This window comes from Bufo bufo, chromosome 9 (genome assembly GCF_905171765.1).
Source record: "Bufo bufo chromosome 9, aBufBuf1.1, whole genome shotgun sequence".
NCBI lineage: Eukaryota > Metazoa > Chordata > Amphibia > Anura > Bufonidae > Bufo > Bufo bufo.
In genome coordinates, this window is record NC_053397.1 from 123,740,057 (window position 1) to 123,761,741 (window position 21,685).

At 42.9% G+C, this 21,685-nt stretch overlaps 1 protein-coding gene across 1 annotated transcript in view; it reads left to right on the forward strand.

The window, feature by feature from the left end:
* Positions 1-21,685, forward strand: part of OLFML2B (olfactomedin like 2B) — a 1,036,708-nt gene that overhangs the window by 109,619 nt on the left and 905,404 nt on the right. The window contains exon 2 of the mRNA XM_040408704.1: positions 13,014-13,277. Within this exon, the coding sequence (XP_040264638.1) occupies positions 13,014-13,277 (264 nt within the window). The remainder of the gene's footprint in view (positions 1-13,013; positions 13,278-21,685) is intronic.

The following is a 21,685-nucleotide window of genomic DNA, read 5'->3' on the forward strand; positions in this document are numbered from 1 at the left end:
TGGGCAACTCTGCTGTCGTTGCGCAGGCACTGCAGCATGTAGTCGCTCATGTGTGCCAGGCTGCCCAGAGGTAAGGACAAGCTGTCCTCTGTGGGAGGCGTATCGTCATCGTCCTGCGTTTCCCCCAGCCACGCACCAGTGATGGGCCCGAGCTGCGTTGGGTGCCACCCCGCTGTGAACATGCCTCATCCTCATCCTCCTCCACCTCCTCCTAATGCTCGTCCTCCTCGTCCTCCAGTAGTGGGCCCTGTCTGGCCACATTTGTACCTGGCCTCTGCTGTTGCAAAAAACCTCCCTCTGAGTCACTTCGAAGAGAATGGCCTGAAAGTGCTAAAAATGACCCCTCTTCCTCCTCCTGCCACTGCCACAGAGGCCCCCTAGAAATGGAAGATGGGTTACTGTAGGTTCTGGTAGACTGAGAGTTGCGGAGAGAAGACATGTCCCACAGTCTGTGGCTCTCCATAATTCATTTGCAGCACTTTCAGAGTGCAAGAGCAACATGGCAGATGGCTCAAGCACAGTGGGTGAGAAACAATCACCTCCCATGCCTAAAGTATGCAAGACTGCAGCCAAAGACAAAAAGGAGAAGGTGAGGATTGATAGTAAGCAGCTGTTGGTGGGCGATTCCATCATAAGAGGTGTGAAGTTTGAGGAGAATGGTGTTGTAAGATGTCTCCCTGTTGCTACCGCTAGCAGGGATAGACGATGGATCCTTAATATTGTTAGGCAAGCAAAACAGGAAAGGGAAGTGGATGTTATTGTCCATCTGGGGACAAACGATCTGGCTTGCAATGAGGTTTCAAAGGTGAAAGAAGCTTTTCACACACTTGGAAAGGATATACGGGAGGTTGCATCAACTGTTTCATTCTCTGCAGTTTTGCCTGTGCATAACCTTCAGCATGACAGGAAGATGTGCATTAAGGAATTTAATGTATGGCTTAGTGAATGGTGTCGGAACCAAGGGTTTGGCTTTGTGTCTCATGTTAGCTCTTGTTGGAATGGAAAAGAACTGTACAAGAAAGATGGTTTGCATCTTTCTCTCAAAGGAACGAATGTCCTCGGTGAACAGTTCCAAGTATTTGCTAAGGAGCATTTAAACTAGGAAAGGGAGGCAAAAGAGTGATAATCCAGCAGTCCGACTGCCCCCCGGAACAACGCCAGAAGATGCCAGTAGCACAAAGGTTAAGAAATGACAAGCTCAGATTCTTATCTACAAATGCTCGCAGTTTAGGGAATAAGACCAATGAACTTGAGGCTATAATGGCATCTGAGAATATAGATGTAGTGGCTGTTACTGAGACGTGGTTCAAGGGGAGTAATGACTGGGATATATCAATACCAGGGTTCTCTCTATACAGGAAAGACAGGGAAGGCAAAAAGGGGGAGGGGTGGCCCTGTATGTGAAAGACAGCATAAAATCTAATTTGATACAAGTTAGCGAGAACAATTTAGAGTCAGTTTGGGTTACCTTGCAGCTTGATAATCATAAGGTAACTCGTGTAGGTGTGATATATAGACCACCTAGCCAAGTCAAAGAATTAGATGATCTACTAGTTGAGGAAATAGCTAAAATGACATTGAAGGGGGAAGTTATCATTATGGGAGACTTCAATCTTCCTGATGTAAACTGGAAAACCAAAATAGCTAGTTCTGCCAGGAGTACAGATATTTTAAATTCCCTACTGGGATTATCTCTACAGCAAGTAGTTGAGGAGCCAACCCGGAAGGAGGCCATTTTAGATTTAGTATTCACAAATGGGAATTTGGTATATGATATTACTGTAGGGGAAAGCTTGGGATCTAGTGATCACCAGTCAGTGTGGTTTACTATAAGTACAGTGACTGAGTCACACCACACAAAAACAAAAGTTTTAGATTTTAGAAAAACTGACTTTTCTAAAATTAGATTAGTGGTATAAGAGTCCCTATCAGATTGGAACAGTTTCATTGGAGTCCAGGAGAAATGGGACTACTTAAAAGAGGCACTATTGAAGGCAACAGAAAATTGCATTAGGCTTGTCAGTAAAAGCAAAAAAAGGAAAAGACCACTGTGGTACTCAGCAGAAGTGGCCAAAATCATTAAAAACAAAAAGATAGCATTTAGGAATTATAAAAAAAAACAAAAAACGAGGATGACAGGCTAATTTACAAGATTAGGCAGAGAGAGGCCAAACAAGTTATAAGAGCTTCTAAAGCACAGGCAGAAGAGAAATTAGCTCAGTCAGGGAAAAAAGGCGATAAGGCATTCTTCAGATACATAAATGAAAAAAGGAAACAAAAACAAGGAATTACAAAATTAAAAACAAAAGAAGGAAGGTATATGGAAGAAGATAAAGAACTAGCTGACTGCCTCAATGAATACTTCAGTTCAGTCTTTACGAAGGAAAATGAAGGAAATGGTCCTCAGTTAGGAAAGAAGACTAATGAATCTTTTGATGCATGTGTCTTTACAGAGGAAGAGGTCCTAAGTCAGCTGTCTAAAATCAATACAAATAAGTCACAGGGGCCTGATGGGATACACCCAAAGCTATTAAAAGTGCTCAGCGGTGAACTAGCTAAACCATTAACAGATTTATTTAACCAATCACTGGCAACAGGAGTCGTCCCAGAAGATTGGAAATTAGCAAATGTTGTGCCGATTCACAAGAAAGGTAGTAGGGAGGAATCGGGCAACTATAGGCCAGTAAGCCTGACATCAATAGTGGGGAAATTAATGGAAAACATACTTAAGGAGAGGATTGTGGAACATCTAAAATCCCATGGATTGAAAGATGAAAAACAGCATGGGTTTACTTCAGGGAGATCATGTCAAACTAATCTTATTGATTTTTTTTGATTGGGTGACTAAAACAATAGATGGCGGAGGTGCAGTAGACATCGCTTATCTAGACTTCAGTAAGGCTTTCGATACTGTCCCACACAGAAGGCTTATCAATAAATTGCAGTCTTTGGGCTTGGACTCCCATATTATTGAATGGATTAGGCAGTGGCTGAGGGACAGGCAACAGAGGGTTGTAGTCAATGGAGTATATTCAGACCAAGGTCTTGTTACAAGTGGGGTACCTCAGGGATCTGTTCTGGGACCCATATTGTTTAATATCTTTATCAGCGAAATTGCAGAAGGCCTCGATGGTAAGGTGTGTCTTTTTGCTGATGACACAAAGATTTGTAACAGGGTTGATGTTCCTGGAGGGATACACCAAATGGAAAAGGATTTAGGAAAACTAGAGGAATGGTCAAAAATATGGCAACTAAAATTTAATGTGGATAAGTACAAAATAATGCACCTGGGGTGTAAAAACCCAAGAGCAGAATATAAAATCAGTGATACAGTCCTAACCTCAGTATCTGAGGAAAGGGATTTAGGGGTCATTATTTCAGAAGACTTAAAGGTAGGCAGACAATGTCATAGAGCAGCAGGAAATGCTAGCAGAATGCTTGGGTATATAGGGAGAGGAATTACCAGTAGAAAGAGGGAGGTGCTCATGCCGCTCTACAGAGCACTAGTGAGACCTCATTTGGAGTATTGTGCTCAGTACTGGAGACCATATCTCCAGAAGGATATTGATACTTTGGAGAGAGTTCAGAGAAGAGCTACTAAACTGGTACATGGATTGCAGGATAAAACTTACCAGGAAAGATTAAAGGACCTTAACATGTATAGCTTGGAAGAAAGACGAGACAGAGGGGATATGATAGAAACTTTTAAATACATAAAGGGAATCAACAAGGTAAAAGAGGAGAGAATATTTAAAAGAAGAAAAACTGCTACAAGAGGACATACAGTGGGATGCCAAAGTTTGGGCAACCTTGTTAATCGTCATGATTTTCCTGTATAAATCGTTGGTTGTTACGATAAAAAATGTCAGTTAAATATATCATATAGGAGACACACACAGTGATATTAGAGAAGTGAAATGAAGTTTATTGGATTTACAGAAAGTGTGCTATAATTGTTTAAAAAAAATTCGGCAGGTGCATAAATTTGGGCACCACAAAAAAGAAATGAAATCAATATTTAGTAGATCCTCCTTTTGCAGAAATTACAGCCTCTAAACGCTTCCTGTAGGTTCCAATGAGAGTCTGGATTCTGGTTGAAGGTATTTTGGACCATTCCTCTTTACAAAACATCTTTAGTTCATTCAGCTTTGATGGCTTCCGAGCATGGACAGCTCTCTTTAAGTCACACCACAGATTTTCAATTATATTCAGGTCTGGGGACTGAGATGGCCATTCCAGAACGTTGTACTTGTTCCTCTGCATAAATGCCTTAGTGGATTTTGAGCAGTGTTTAGGGTCGTTGTCTTATTGAAAGATCCAGCCCCGGCGCAGCTTCAGCTTTGTCACTGATTCCTGGACATTGGTCTCCAGAATCTGCTGATACTGAGTGGAATCCATGCGTCCCTCAACTTTGACAAGATTCCCAGTCCCTGCACTGGCCACACAGCCCCACAGCATGATGGACCCACCACCATATTTTACTGTAGGTAGCAGGTGTTTTTCTTGGAATGCTGTGTTCTTTTTCCTCCATGCATAGCGCCCCTTGTTATGGCCAAATAACTCAATTTTAGTTTCATCATTCCACAGCACCTTATTCCAAAATGAAGCTGGCTTGTCCAAATGCGCTTTAGCACACCTCAAGCGGCACTTTTTGTGCTGTGGGCAGAGAAAAGGCTTCCTCTGCATCACTCTTGCATACAGCATCTCCTTGTGTAAAATGCGGCGAGTGGTTGAACGATGCACAGTGACTCCATCTGCAGCAAGATGATGTTGTAGGTCTTTGGTGCTGGTCTGTGGGTTGATTCTGACTGTTCTCACCATTCGTCGCTTCTGTCTATCCGAGATTTTTCTTGGTCTGCCACTTCGAGCCATAACTTGAACTGAGCCTGTGGTCTTCCATTTCCTCAATATGTTCCTAACTGTGGAAACAGACAGCTGACATTTCTGAGACCGCTTTCTGTATCCTTCCCCTAAACCATGAAGGTGAACAATCTTTGTCTTCAGGTCATTTGAGAGTTGTTTTAAGACCCCCATGTTGCTACTCTTCAGAGAAAATTTAAAGAGGAGGGAAACTTACAATTGACCCCCTTAAATACTCTTTCTCATAATTGGATTCACCTGGGTATGTAGGTCAGGGGTCACTGAGCTTACCAAGCCAATTTGAGTTCCAATAATTAGTTCTAAAGGTTTTGGAATCAATAAAATGACAACAGTGCCCAAATTTATGCACCTGCCTAATGTTGTTTAAACAATTATAGCACACTTTCTGTAAATCCAATAAATTTCATTGCACTTCTCAAATATCACTGTGTGTGTCTCCTATATGATATATTTAACTGACATTTTTTATTGTAACAACCAACGATTTATACAGGAAAATCATGACGATTAACAAGGTTGCCCAAACTTTCGCATCCCACTGTAGTTTTAAATTAGAGGGGCAAAGGTTTAAAAGTAATATCAGGAAGTATTACTTTACTGGGAGAGTAGTGGATGCATGGAATAGCCTTCTGGCAGAAGTGGTAGCTGCAAATACAGTGAAGGAGTTTAAGCATGCATGGGATAGGCATAAGGCCATCCGTCATATAAGATAGGGCCAGGGGATATCTATGGTACTCAGTATATTGGGCAGACTAGATGGGCCAAATGGTTTTTATCTGCCGACACATTCTATGTTTCTATGTTTCTATGTTTCTCCTCCTCCTCCTCCTGGGCCACCTCCTCTTCCTTCATCGCCCTAAGTGTTTTCTCAAGGAGACATAGAAGTGGTATTGTAACGCTGATAACGGCGTCATCGCCACTAGCCATGTTGGTGGAGTACTCGAAACAGCGCAACACAGGTCTCGCATGGAGGCCCAGTCATTTGTGGTGAAGTGGTGCTGTTCCGCAGTGCGACTGACCCGTGCGTGCTGCAGCTGAAACTCCACTATGGCCTGCTGCTGCTCGCACAGTCTGTCCAGCATGTGCAAGGTGGAGTTCCACCTGGTGGGCACGTCGCATATGAGGCGGTGAGCGGGAAGGCCAAAGTTACGCTGTAGCGCAGACAGGCGAGCAGCGGCAGGATGTCAACGCCGGAAGCGCGAACAGACGGCCCGCACTTTATGCAGCAGCTCTGACATGTCGGGGTAGTTGCGAATGAACTTCTGCACCACCAAATTCAGCACATGCGCCAGGCAAGGGATGTGCGTCAAATCGGCTAGTCCCAGAGCTGCAACGAGATTTCGCCCATTATCGCACACCACCAGGCCGGGCTTGAGGCTCACCGGCAGCAACCACTCATCGGTCTGTTGTTCTATACCCCGCCACAACTCCTGTGCGGTGTGGGGCCTGTCCCCCAAACATATGAGTTTCAGAATGGCCTGCTGACGTTTACCCCGGGCTGTGCTGAAGTTGGTGGAGAAGGTGTGTGGCTGACTGGATGAGCAGGTGGAAGAAGAGGAGGAGGAAGCTGAGTAGGAGGAGGAGGAGACAGGAGGCAAAGAATGTTGCCCTGCGATCCTTGGCGGCGGAAGGACGTGCGCCAAACAGCTCTCCGCTTGGGGCCCAGCCGCCACTACATTTACCCAGTGCGCAGTTAAGGAGATATAGCATCCCTGGCCGTGCTTACTGGTCCACGTATCTGTGGTTAGGTGGACCTTGCCACAGATGGCGTTGCGCAGTGCACACTTGATTTTATCGGATACTTGGTTGTGCAGGGAAGGCACGGCTCTCTTGGAGAAGTAGTGGTTGCTGGGAACAACATACTGTGGGACAGCAAGCGACATGAGCTGTTTGAAGCTGTCTGTGTCCACCAGCCTAAATGACAGCATTTCATAGGCCAGTAGTTTAGTAATGCTGGCATTCAGGGCCAGGGATCGAGGGTGGCTAGGTGGGAATTTACGCTTTCTCTCAAATGTTTGTGAGATGGAGAGCTGAACGCTGCCGTGTGACATGGTTGAGATGCTTGGTGACGCAGGTGGTGGTGTTGGTGGTACATCCCATGTTTGCTGGGCGGCAGGTGCCAACGTTCCTCCAGAGGCGGAGGAAGAGGTCGAGGCGGCGGCAGCAGCAGAAGAGGCCGAGGCAGCAGCAGCAGAAGAGGCAGCAGGGGGAGCCTGAGTGACTTCCTTGTTTTTAAGGTGTTTACTCCACTGCAGTTCATGCTTTGCATGCAGGTGCCTGGTCATGCAGGTTGTGCTAATGTTCAGAACGTTAATGCCTCGTTTCAGGCTCTGATGGCACAGCGTGCAAACCACTCGGGTCTTGTCGTCAGCACATTGTTTGAAGAAGTGCCATGCCAGGGAACTCCTTGAAGCTGCCTTTGGGGTGCTTGGTCCCAGATGGCGGCGGTCAGTAGCAGGCGGAGTCTCTTGGCGGCGGGTGTTCTGCTTTTGCCCACTGTTCCATCTTTGTCTTTTGCTACGCTGTTGGCTCGGTCTCACCACTGCCTCTTCCTCCGAACTGTGAAAGTCAGTGGCACGACCTTCATTCCATGTGGGGTCTAGGACCTCATCGTCCCCTGAATCGTCTTCCACCCAGTCTTGATCCCTGACCTCCTGTTCAGTCTGCACACTGCAGAAAGACTAAGCAGTTGGCACCTGTGTTTCGTCATCATCAGAGACGTGCTGAGGTGGTATTCCCATGTCCTCATCATCAGGAAACATAAGTGGTTGTGCGTTAGTGCATTCTATGTCTTCCACCGCTGGGGAAGGTCTAGGTGGATGCCCTTGGGAAACCCTGCCAGCAGAGTCTTCAAACAGCATAAGAGACTGCTGCATAACTTGAGGCTCAGACAGTTTCCCTGATATGCATGGGGGTGATGTGACAGACTGATGGGCTTAGTTTTCATGCGCCATCTGTGCGCTTTCTGCAGAAGACATGTGAACGTGCTGGATCCACTGTCGGACACCCAATTGACTAATGCCTGTACCTGCTCAGGCCTTACCATCCTTAGAACGGCATTGGGCCCCACCAAATATGGCTGTAAATTCTGGCGGCTACTGGGACCTGAGGTAGTTGGTACACTAGGACGTGTGGCTGTGGCAGAACGGCCACGTCCTCTCCCAGCACCAGAGGGTCCACTAACACCACCACGACCATGTCCGCGTCCCTTACTAGATGTTTTCCTCATTGTTCCCGTTCACCACAATAAGAAAAATATTATTTGGCCCAATGTATTGAATTCAAATTCAGGCCTTTTTTTTTTACAGACACCTAACACTATCTGGCTATCTATTTAGGTACCGTATTACACTAATACAGGCACAGCAGTAATGACAGATTTAGCTGAATATAAATTTGAGGCCTATTATTTAGGCGCTGGGTGACAGGTATACGTATACGGACAGAATTAGACTTGGATCTGCACAGTAGCGTTTGTGTGAAGTTATTGAGAATAACCCTATCTGCACCTTGAATCTTATATACCCTTTTAGGGATAGATTTAAAGTAGGTCTGATACAGCAGAAACCACTAATTTAGAGAATTGCAAAATTGGGAATTGTATTTCAACCCAAAACAAAAACTGTGCTTTGACGGACACTAAATAACTTGACCAGCTAAAACAATAATGACAGATTTGGATGAATATAAATTTAAGGCCTATTTTTTAGGCGCTGGGTGACAGGTATACGTTTACACACAGAATTAGACTTGGAATTGCACAGTAGCGTGTGTGTGAAGTTATTGAGAATAACTTCGTGACAGGCTCAGCTTGACCCTGATGTAGGATATAGCCAAAAAACAACCACACTATTGATGGTTAAATGCACTTGGTGACAGGCTCAGCTTGCCCCTGATGTAGTATATGGCCAAAAAATATCCACACTATTGATGTTTAAATGCACTTGATGACAGCTTAACCCTGATGTAGGATATAGCCAAAAAATAACCACACTATTGATGGTTAAATGCACTTTGTGACAGGCTCAGCTTGCCCCTGATGTAGTATATGGCCAAAAAATAACCACACTATTGATGGTTAAATGCACTTCGTGAAAGGCTCAGCTTGACCCTGATGTAGGATACAGCCAAAAAATAACCACACTATTGATGGTTAAATGTACTTGGTGGCAGCTTGTGCTGGCGCACCACAAGACACAAAATGGCCGCCGATCAACCCAGAAAAAAGTGAATGAAAAACACTCTGGGCAGCCTAAAAACAGTGAGCAATTGAATAGCAGCAGTTCAATGATCCACAGCTGTAGATCGATCACTGAATGAAGTCTTTTGGAGGAGTTAATCACTGCCTAATCTCGCCCTAACGTCGCAGCTGCAACCTCTCCCTACACTTTTAACAGCAGAGTGACGTGCAGCGCTACGTGACCCAAGCTTATATAGAGGCTGGGTCACATGCTGCACTGGCCAATCACAGCCATGCCAATAGTAGGCATGGCTGTGACGGCCTCTTGGGGCAAGTAGTATGACGCCTGTTGATTGGCTGCTTTGCAGCCTTTCAAAAAGCGCCACGAAAGCGCCGAACACCGAACCCGAACCCGGACTTTTACGAAAATGTTCGGGTTCGGGTCCGTGTCACGGACACCCCAAGATTCGGTACGAACCCGAACTATACAGTTCGGGTTCGCTCATCCCTATACATGAGCGATTACATGCTGCAGTGTCTCCGCAACGACCGCCGAGTTGCCCACATTCTAACTTGTGCTGATAACTGGGTGGTCACGCTGCTGGATCCCCATTATAAGGACAACGTACCATCATTAATTCCGTCACTCTAGCGTGATCGTAAGATGCGCGAGTACCAGCGCACACTGGTAGATGCGCTGCTGGTGGCATTCCCACCTGACAGCGGGGGCACAGTAGAAGCACAAGGCAAAGGCAGAGGAGGAGGAAGCGTTCTCCAACGCAGCTCGGGCACCGCCAGCACCTTAGAAGGCAGGGTTAGCATGGCCGAATTTTGGAAAAGCTCTGTCTTAGCAGGAGGTAGCATTTCAGCAACATGGATGAGCAGTATGTGTGCACATGCCTACACGTACTGATTGACAGGTCTGCCCCGTTCAACTTCTGGGTCTTCAAATTGGGCACATGGCCTGAGCTTGCCCTTTACGCCTTGGAGGTGCTGGACTGCCCTGCAGCCAGTGTATTGTCTGAACGTGTGTTTAGCATGACTGGAGGGGGTTATCACAGGTTATATTTCCCAATGTTTTGGGGTGTACCCTAATTAAAAAAAATATAAGTAAATTAAAAACCAAAAAGCAGTGTAGGCTACCTCCTCCTCCTCCACTGCCACTTCCACCTACACCACCACATCCAACACCTCCTCCACCTCCTACTCCATATGGACCTCGTCCTCCTAAATCAAGATTATTTTTTATTTTTATGTATTTTATGTTATTTAAAGTCATTTCCCTATCCACATTTGTTTGCAGAGCACTTGCCATGCTCTTAACCACATTTTGATGCTATTTGCAGCCCTCTAGCCCTTTCCATGACATTTTTACAGCCATTTTAGTGCTCAAAGTTTGACATGCTGACATCCTCCAGCAGCTTGATGAAAAATTTCCACACCGCCGAGTAGGGCATTTTCCCCCCACTACTCCATGCTGACTGCCTGCTACCGCTGACTCTGTGAACCCCTGCACCGCTAGTTCTTTCCGTAAAGGTAGGCTCCTGTGTAGTAGACGGTCTACCCGGGTCTTGTTTGGCTCCGGACCTCACACTGCTGCCGCCTTGCTGACTCATGGCCAAGCTACCACTCTACTGGCTCAACCGCTGCCTCACAAGCAAGCGGTCATTCTCTTCACCCTATACTTCCCAAGCAGAAGCAACAGAAAGTGAAAGAGGCAGGTTCAGGACAGGTGGGGGCACAGAACTTGTTCCCGGGCCCTGCCAACTAAGAGTGGTGATAGAGGAACCCACCAACTCCTGGCTGGGGGTGTCTGATGTCACTTGAGATAAAGTAGAAAACTGACCATTCAAAGACAGCTGGGTTGCTGTTCAAAACACAACCGCTGGATGACGCTGGCAGCTCTGGCCTATCACTGCAACTGCTGCTACCACACCCCTTCTTCTGCTGCTACTTCTGCCAGCTCCAGAAACATTTTGGCCACTGCCCGTTCCCTTAGAAGGGCCTGTCAATTGTCTGTTGGACCTAATGTACTGTAACAGTAACTGTAAGGATAAAAGAGCAGTAGTGTCTGGCCATAATTCCCCCCCCCCCCTCCGAAACAAGGTACTTATATGTGAGAACGTAAGCACCCTAAATGTCTAGTATCAGGCCTCAATTTCAACCCAGAATCAAGGATGAATGGATGTACTTATAGATAATGAAAAAAAATAAACACCCCAAGACTTGTAGTATCAGACTGCAATTTCACCCCAATTATACAAATATGGATTAACTGATATACTTTTGCATAATAAAACGTGAGTACCCTAAAATCTCTAGTATCAAGCTTCAATTTCACCACAATTAGATAATCAAGGATTGATGGATTGTAATTATACATAAAGGATCGTGAAACCCTAAAATCTGTAGTATCCAGCCGCAATTTCACCCCAATTAGACAATTGAGGATTAATGGATTGACTCAGGGGCGTAGCTATAGGGGGTGCAGAGGTAGCAGTCGCTACCAGGCCCAGGAGCCTGAGAGGACCCAAAGACCCTTGTGTCACATAAGAAGACACTGGTATTATAGAAAGTGCATGCTGGTCAAGTTACACCTCTGGCTGGAGGGAAGGGGTTAGGTCAAGAATTTGGCATGGGGGTGGTGGGTGCCATTAGGCAGCATGAAGGCTGAAGGGAAGGGGGGCCCAAGCTAAACTCTTGCACCCGGGCCCATGAGCCTTTAGCTACGCCCCTGGATTGACTGATATATAAAAGAACGTGAACTCCCCAAATTGTGTAGTATCAGACCACAGTTTCCCCCCAATAGCAGAATCAACCTAAAATCTGTAGTATTAGAACACTTTTTAACCCCAATTAGTGCATTATGGTGTAATAGAATAGCTCCTATTAGCCATGCTTCACACTGTTCAATTGTCCCCTGCTCTCTCTCTATAGTGTGGATAATGCATCCCTATTATATCCCTACACTATGAATAATCCCTGAACTGCTCAATAATAAGGCTTTCCTAAACACTTTCCTAGTGCATGTATTGTCTCTCCCTGCACTTTCACTGGAAAATTGCGGAGACTTTTTATAGGGCTGTGACATCACAGGGGCTAGCTATCTGCCGATTGGCTATCTGCATGGCATTATGGCTGATCCCTTGTTCCCAAGCTTCTTACTTCCTCTTTCTAAGGCTTTCACACTCGTGTTTGGTGCGGATCCGTCTTGTATCTGCACAGACGGATCTGCACTGATAATGAAAACTCTTGTATCCGTTCATAACGGATCCGTTTGCATTATTCATAAAAAAAACGTCTTGACTTACATTGAAAGTCAGTGGGGGATGGATCCGTTTTCAATTGCACCATATTGTGTCACTGAAAAACTGATCTGTCCCCATTGACTTACATTATAAGTCAGAACGGATCCGTTTGGCTCTGCATCATCAGACGGTCACAAAAACGCTGCAAGCTGCGTTTTAGTGACCGTCTAAAAAACGCAACGGAGACCAAACGCAGCCAAATTGATGCATTCTGAACGGATCCTTCTCCATTCAGAATGCATTGGGGCTGAACTGATCCATTTTGTGCCGCTTGTGAGAGCCCTGAAACGGATCTCACAAGCGGCCCAGAAACGCCAGTGTAAAAGTAACCTAACATGTGCAGCATCCATTTTAGAAAAAAATACGGTTCATTACCACAAAGCACGAGGAAATTCAACTTCGGGACAAATCGAAATTTTTCTACTTCATCAACTTCGATTTGCTCATCTCTCATCATTATGAACTATGTGTTTACTGTTCATGTTTGATTAGCAATTAACTATATGTTTGCAAAGCAACATGGGCTTTGATCTCCATGACCTAACACGTCTTGATAAAGTGTAAACCTAGAAATTTGCTTTGCTTTGCTAAATTAGAAGAGGTGAAAAACTGATTTAAATTTTGTTCTTATATTTTTTCCACAGTTGTTGGGTGATTATGACAAAGTTAAAGCCATATCAGAGGGATCCAACTGTAAGTGCAAGTGTGTTGTAAAGCCATTAAATAGAGACTCATGTGAAAGAAGCAGAAATGGTTATTCCCAGCCAGATGACTTCTACACTGTGGAGACTATAACATCAGGTCCAGACTGCAAGTGTGCATGCATAGCCCCACCATCTGCCTTAAATCCATGCGAAGGAGACTTTCGGCTAAAAAAGCTTAGAGAAACCGAGAAAAATGGCTTCAAGGTATTTTTTTTTTTGTATTACGTTTAATGAATGTGTATATATAGATGAACAAATAAATTCTAAACTAATTGGATTCATTATGAATTTCCCAAAAAATTGTTCACAAAATGAAGCTGAAATTTTTAGATTTGGTTCTGACAAACTACATAAAAAAGAAGCACAACAGCATTTTACTATGAGAATTTGGTTGGGAAAAAAACATGAGGGAGGAAACAGAAGGATGGTCACATGGCAGTGGGAGGAAGTGAAGGGGAGGGCTTTTTCTCTGATTGGCTCAAAGGCTAACATTAGCTAATGGTGGCAGTGGGAGGGCAGTGCCTGGGCAGAATGGGCAAAAGCAATAATTTAACAGGAGTTGTAGGTGGATGGGTCTCTTTAGTTTCTGTCAAAACATTATTTTAGAGTATACAGATACACAAGCAACTATTCTAGTGTAAAGGAATTGAAAGAAATAAGTGTGTGGATATGCACAAGCAGCAGTATCTCATTCTGCATTACAAAAACCAACCACCTTCAAGAAAAAGCATTTGTTTTTTTGAATAGACAACTTTTTTTTTCCAAAACCTTTAGGCATATTACCAGCACAGCAACCCAATAGCATTTTCTTTTCCAGTGCATTCTATCCATCGTTCTTATTAAACACATTGTACTATAACATTAGCATTTTAAGGTAATAAGGCCATTTTTATGCCAGTGAAATTAAATGCAAATTACACAGTACATAAATTTTTTACTGCCAATACTGCATCATTATATTAGTGGTAGGTGGACACATTATTGCATTGCAGCATGTGTTTCATAGTACAGAAATTTCCTTTTTAAACCAGTGTTTTTAAATGCAAATGGTAAAATTAGATATTTCGCCACCAACACTGCATAATTATATTGGTGGCAAGTGGACGCATTATTGCAGTGCAGTGCTTGCCTTATTGAATTGCAGTATGTGTTTTGCAGTACAGAAATTTCCTTTTTGAACCAGTGTTATTAAATGTAAATCACACAGCCAACGCTGCATCATTCCCAAAGTAAATTGTCAATAGCAGTGTGCAGTGTGTTTGTAGAAGAGGAAGGACATTTAATTGAGCCTCTCTTTAAATTACAGAAAACACAAGCAGCAAACAAGTTTGCTAATACCATTCAATAATCTGTGTGTACTAAACCTGTGACTGTGACATTTAATAAACTTTTCTTTTTTTGGAAACCCATGAGATTTCATTTATTGCCCTCATAATAAAATTCTGGAAAACAGAAAAGCTGAAAATTAAAGACCCAAGACTTATCCTCCTAGAGGCAGAATGTAGGTAGCAGCACTAGCCATCCGGCCAGTAGCAGTAGGTCACAGTTTTCACTGGTTTCATTATTATTTGGAGGACAAAGACGATGACAGTGTGGACTGGTTGGCTCACTCTGCCTTTCAGTCACAACAAAATGATGAGGAGGTCACCTCTGAGTCTGACATTATGCCTTGGAGTCGGCTGTCACAGTATCCCAACTGCTCCTCCTTCTTGCAACTCCAGAGAAGCCTTTCAGTTGCATCCTCTCTGTCTTCACTGTCCCCTGCTAGTGGGGCACTTTCTTTTTGCTGAGAGGAGGCAACAAAGCCCCACCAGAAACTATGGTAAATACTCAAGAGATTGTCCTTGTTGATGACTTGTTTGAGAGCAGTCAGCGTTTGAACTGGCTTAAGACTAAGGTTCAGGAGGAAGCGGAGGACCCCATGCATAGCTGTGTTGGTGGTGGTGGTGGAGATAGTAGAGGAACCCATAGCCATTGTGGTGGCAGTAGGAGCAGTGGTGGCGACAGTGACACTCGGGTCAAATAATGTGCAGGAAATCAAGAGGAGACCCAAGGAGCCTACAATTACATAACACAGTCTGATAAAAAAAAAAAAAAAAGGCAGGGAGGGTGAGGACTATGATAATGATTGCGTGTGTTAGACAGGAACTGGGAGTGGATCAGTAGGGGGGTGTAGAAGCCACAGCAATAAAGAGCAATGGCAACATATTGCCAGAAACTCCCAAAAAACTGCCAGGGCCAGGCTCGAAATGTGCTGGACCTAAGCTGAGCTCGGCTACCGCTAGCACTGTGCAGAGTGTTTAAGTACCTCCTGTCTGGCAGGTTTTCTCCACAGTGCTAGAAGACAAAGACATTTCCATGTGCAGGATTAAAATAAGCCTAGGGCAGTCAAACTGAAATATCATCACATCCAATGGGAAAATAAAACAGGCTACCAGATAGCGCAATATAAGTGTCTCCTCTCTCTGTGTCTCCTTTGCGGCAGCCAGACCACATCCACATGCAGTCCTTGTGTCCTTGTCATCATAATCATCATAATCATAATCATCTTTTAATGCTTCTCCCACCCAGATTTGTGCCTTGGTGCCGGAAGAGGCAGAACAGCATCTCATTGCTAGTTATCTCAAGGGGTATTGACAGTGTTTGTATCAGAACAAGAGGAAATGGCTTGTGGATAGTTTCTTGAAGAGATCCATTTTCGTCCAGGGAGACCAGATTTTTTTATATTTATTATGGGTCCTTAGTTCCCAATGTGATAATTCCTCCAGTCTAGAAATTGAGGCTACTTTGTTCAACCAACAAGTGCTGGACAAAGGTCCCTGAGTTTTCCAGTTGGAGGCTATAAGTAGCCTAGCTGCTGCCAAAGGGACTCTAGCGAGTCTCTTGTCAGATGAGGTCAGGTAATTTGGTAAAATGTTTAGAAGGGCAATCTATGGGCTAATGGAAATCTTCAATTGTTTTTTCTATATAATGGAGTTTATGATTGTTAAAGATCTGAGACCAGAAAGTTTTTATTAATGGGCACGTCCACCAAATGTGTAAGAAGGTGCCTCTATCTTTTAGACATCGCCAGCATTTATCTGATGTGTTATTGTACATCTGGCTTAGTCTGACTGGTGTGAGATACCATCTAGAAATTACTTTATAAGTGTTTTCTTGAATGTTAGAGCATCTTGAGGACCCTTTTGGTGACATTAGTATCATTTTAATATCTTCTTTTGTGAATTTGATACTTAGGTCTCTTTCCCATTCTCTCAGGAAATATAACGAGCTCAGGATTTCATTTTGAAGAAGGTGTTGGCTTATATTGTGTATGAGTTTTTTGGGTGTCTGTGAGATCAAATTCTCAAACCAGGAAGGTTCCCTCGTTTGATAATCTGGGTTCATAGCCTTCTTTCAAACTTTAGATATAAGATTGTGGTGTAGGCTGTTAAGTTGCGGGATCCTAAACCTTTCTCTCATTGCATGTAGATCTGGAATGCTCTCGTCTGCTTCCAATAAGTCTGCAGGTGGGGTAGTGTAATATTGTAGTTGTGTTGGTAAGGTTTTAAAACCTTCACCAGTTGTGAGAAGACAATCCCCGAGACTTAGAAGATGAGAGGGATATTTTGAGCAGTTGTCTCTTTGAGGTTTTAAACTCCATATAGACATCGTACCATTAACTAATATGTTGTCTTTCTTAGTGATGGGAGCTAATTGTGGATCTGTAAAGACTAAGCTTCTTAATGGGTATCCAGTTATTTCTTCTTCCAATTTGATCCACATCTTATGTTTTGGGCGTCTCACCCAGTCAATAATGCGGCTGAGGTGGACGGTTTTGACATATCTATCTAGTGATGGGAGGCCTATACCTCCTTTTGTGAAAGGTAATTGGAGGATTTTGTGTGATATCCTTGGTTTTAGGTTGCCCCATATGTATTTAGAGCATATTTTCCTAAAAGACTCTAGAAAATGTTTTGAAAGTTTAATTGGTAATATCTGCATAAGATAGGTGAGTTTAGGAATATTAAGGAGTTAAACATATTTTTACGACATAGCCATGAGATAAAGGTGGGGGTCCATGAACTCTACAGATTTGGGAGGGAATTTAGTAGCGGTACGAAATTCAGTTTTTATAGCTTATTGAGGTCAGGTGGAATTTCTACACCCAAAAATTTCAAGGAACTTTTAGTCCATTGGAAAGACGGAATTATTTTCTAGATGTTCAAGAGCTTTAGTGGAGTAATGAGCACCCATTGCTTGCGACTTGGAGATATTAATTTTGAAATTGGAGATCTCACCGAATCTCTCAAAGGTTTCGATGATATGGTGAAAAGCTTGTTTAGGGTTTGAGATGACCAAAAGGAGGTCGTCTGCGTATGCAGCTTGTTTAATCTCCAAATCACCGCATGCCATTAATCTCAGGGTTCTGCCTTATTGATTGTAGCAAAGGTTCAATTGACAGGATAAATAAAATAGGGGAAAGTGGACAGCCTTCTCTGGTTCCATTGCTAATATGTACTGCCCGGGACAAAATGTCATTTGTTTTTATGTAGGCAGTAGGGGAAGCGTACATTGAAAAGATTGCTTTGATAAAGGAGTCTGGAAAACCAAACACTCTTAAAGAGTTACTGATAAACGGCCAGGTCACTCTATCAAATGCTTTTTCTGCATCTGTTCCGAGCAGTACAATTGGTGTTTTACGACATTTGGCTAAAACAATAGCGTTAATAATTTTGTACATACCGTCTTTCCCTTCTCTACCAGGGACAAATCCAGATTGGTCTGGATGAATCAGGTCTTGGAGTAAGGGTTTTATTCTAGATGACAGTATCTTAGCATAAATTTTCAGATCTAAATTTAATAAAGAGATGGGCCTGTAGCTTGAGCAGAGGGATGGGTCTTTAAGTGGTTTTGGTATCAATGTAATATGAGCACTTAGAGTTTGTGGGGTGAAAGGAGTTCCTTTTAAAGCGGCGTTATATACTTGGGCCATATGGGGAGCTAATATTTCTTTGAAGGTTGTATAATATAATGCTGGAAGGCCATCAGGTCCGGGTGACTTCCCTTTGGCAATTGATTTCAGGGTTTCCAAAACCTCTTTCTCAGATATTATATCACATAATTTATTCGCTTGTTCAACACTGATTGATGGGAGGTTCAGTTTTTGAAGAAACTCTGAGGAGCATGCATTTTTTTTACTTGTTACTTCTTCTGAATCTGCCGAGTTAATGTTATAAAGATCTGAGTAAAAGTCCCGGAAAGCCTGAGCAATCAGATTGTCATCTCTAAGTGTTTGTTTAGTGCTTGTCTTAATAGACAGGATTCTGGATTTGCGTTTTACGTTGACGTAATAGAGCTAACATGAATTTGGTAGGTCTATTGCCATGAGCAAAGAACTTTTGCTTTATAGCCATATATAGTTTGGCAGATTGTGCATTGAGATGGGTTTTCAGTTCTTCTCTGGCTGTATCGAGTTTGTCTAGTATATCTCTCTTTTTTAAGTGTTTATGAGAACATTCTAGCTTTGAAATCTTAGTGAGAATTTCGTCCGTTTTTTTTGTCTTACTTTTCTTAAATTAGATGCAAGTGAGATGAACTCACCTCTGATTACTGCTTTATGAGCTTCCCATACAAATTGTGGGGAAGTTTCTCCTTGGTTGTTGCATATAAAGTATTCTTTAAGTTTTTTATTTATGGCCAGATGGATATCAGTTGAACTAAGCAGAGTTTCATTCAATCGCTAACTAAAATACTTGGGAGATGAGTTTAAAGGTTTAAATGTAAGAAATACAGGGGTGTGATCTGAGTGTATGAGAGGGCCTATTTTTACTTCTAGACACTGATGTAGATTGTTGGGGAAAAATATATAATCTAATCTCTGGTAAGAGTTATGGGGGGCTGAATAGTGGGTGAAGTCTTTTTCCTTTGGATTAAGTACTCTCCACACATCCACTAGAGAGCTTTTATGTAATGATCTTTTTATAGCATTTAACGCTTTGTTTGAAACTGCTGATTTTCCTGTTGAAGAGTCTACCCGGGGATTGAGAGTAAGGTCACCTGCTAATATTTCTGATCCTTCTCTGAAAGACTCGAATTCCAGCCCAAATTTGTCAAACCATTTTTTTTGGGCTATGTTGGGGGCATAGATATTTACTAAAGTATAAGTGGGAATTGATTCTGCCTTTCACCATAATGAATCTTCCTTCTGTGTCTGTCATGGTATTAATATGTAGGAAATCTGTATTCCTATGTATCCCTATACTTATGCCAGATTTACTGGATGAGGTTGATGTGTTGTGAAACCAAAGGTTATATTTGGTTTTAGATAGTTCTGGGATTTTCTCATGTTTAAAATGGGTTTCTTGCAGGGGTATTATGTTGGCTTTTTCTTTGTTAAGTTGGTTGAGTATTTGGCTTCTCTTTACTGGGGATTTAAATCCTCTAACATTATATGTAGCGATTTTAAGTTCTGCCATGAGAACGTGTTATATATATGCAGTGGAGATGCGAATTTACTTACTGGAGATGTGTTCCGGAGATTTCTATTGGGTGTGTTTAGACGTCTGACTTCCATTAGTGGTACCTTGGTTGGAGGAGAGGAAGGAAGGTGGGGGGGAGGGATAACCAATCTGAGTAGGTAAAGAAGAAAACAGAGGTTATCATGACATGATGAAAATTACAACAGTTCCACAAAAATTGTGGACTTAAGGTAGTAGTGAATAAGAACATAGAACATAAAAAAGGTCTGTAAAGGAGACCTAAATATGTAACATCGTAACATGTTATATTTCAGGTATTGATTCATACATGAGATGTACGAGACAGGTGACATTTGTGTGATCTCTACACTAATCTTGTAAACAGAGGTATAGAGTTAATTATACAGATAATTAGCTATCTGGAGTGGATTTCTGAGGCCAAACTAAAAAAAAGAAGAAAGAAGAAATGTGCAACATGGGTGTCCAATACAGACGGTAAATATCTTAGTTGACATTAATATTTAAAATAAATGGGGTGGAGGCCCATGTTGCAGAGTCTAGACAAAAACCTTCAGTTCCTCCTTCATTATAAGAAGGAGGTGGAGAAGACCAATTCTCCTGAGGACCTACTGAAGAGAAGATCTAATATACTGAAACATCAAGCAAGAACTGCTTCAGTCATCTTCGGTGATGAGGCGTCTTGGAGTCATCTTTCCTTGCCTTTTCTTATTCTTCAGAGATTTACTGGAGAGCACTGTTTCCCAGGTGGTAGGGGGTAGAATCTCTGAAGGGATGAGAACATCTGTGGCCATGGACCAATCTGGAATGTCTATGTCCTCTATTTCTAAGGCGGCAAGGACGTCTGGCAAATCTTTTGGTGTTCTGATGGTATATCTTTTTTCTTTCCAAATTATCAGCATACCAAAGGGGAAGAGCCAGCGAAAGGCAATTCTTTTAGGTCTTAAGTAATCTGTTAGAGGTTTCAAGATGCATCTTTTGTTTAGTGTTGCTGGCGCTAAATATTGAAAGAGTAGGATTGTTGAATCTTCGTATTCAATGCTTTGCTTTTCCCTTGCTTTTTTTATTATTGCCTCTTTTTGTGCAAAGTTCAGGAGTTTGCATATTACATCTCTTGGAGGTTCCCCTGACTTTGGTTTAGGGCGTAGAGCTCTGTGTGCTCTCTCTACGATTATGGGATCTGGCCCATTGTTATCTAGCAGAGATTTGCATATTTCTTCAACTGCCTTTGGTATTGCTTCATTAGCTACAGTTTCAGGTATTCCTCTAAAGCGGATATTATTTCTTCTGCCTCTGTTATCTTGATCTTCTATGTAGTCATGCAGATAGTTAATATGTTGTTGATATTTTGAAAAGGTGTCAGAAGCTTGTCTAGTATAGTTAGTGAGCGTTGTTTGGTTGGTTTCCAGAGCTTCTACTCTACCGCCAATTTGTCTCATTTCTCTTTTAATCTCGGACAATTCCTCCAGAACTGGGTTTAGTGCATCTGACAGTGCTCTAGAGTTGAAGGATCTGGATAGTGGGAGCTCTGCCATTAATTCTGCAGCATCTTTATTGTCACTATCTCCTTCTTGTGGTCTCATTGTAGCTTTTGATACTGCTCCTTTCGGCGTAGAGACTTGTGCACCTGATGCGGCTTGAGATTTTTTCATTATAAATTTGTCTATGCTTGTTTGAGACAGATGGGAGGGTTTTGGTTGTCCTTGAAGTTCTTGGCAGGAGGCTCTGTATCTTCCTACTTTTACCATAGGTGCTTTAATCTGGAAACCACTATATAATAAAGTGTCACCTGTGTCTATGGCATGCAGGTGTGAATTGGTTATCACATTTCAGAGCTTCAACTGGTTAAAGGAAAATGAAGTCTTTAGGTGGCTTAGTAAAGGCTTTTAAGATTGCAGACAATGAAAAGGTATAGGATAAACTGTGATTTAATAAGCTGAACAGATGTAGATCTTCATATGATGATCCAGAAAAAATTGTAGGTAACCTACTATAAGAGTCCAGACTGTAAGGCTGACTATGGTGGGGGAGGAGGCTGCAAAGGAGGGTATGTATCTGTTTCTTGTTGGATCCGGATTACTGTAGTACCTTATGAACAGGTCAGATCTTATCAGTCAAAACGGATTTTCACAG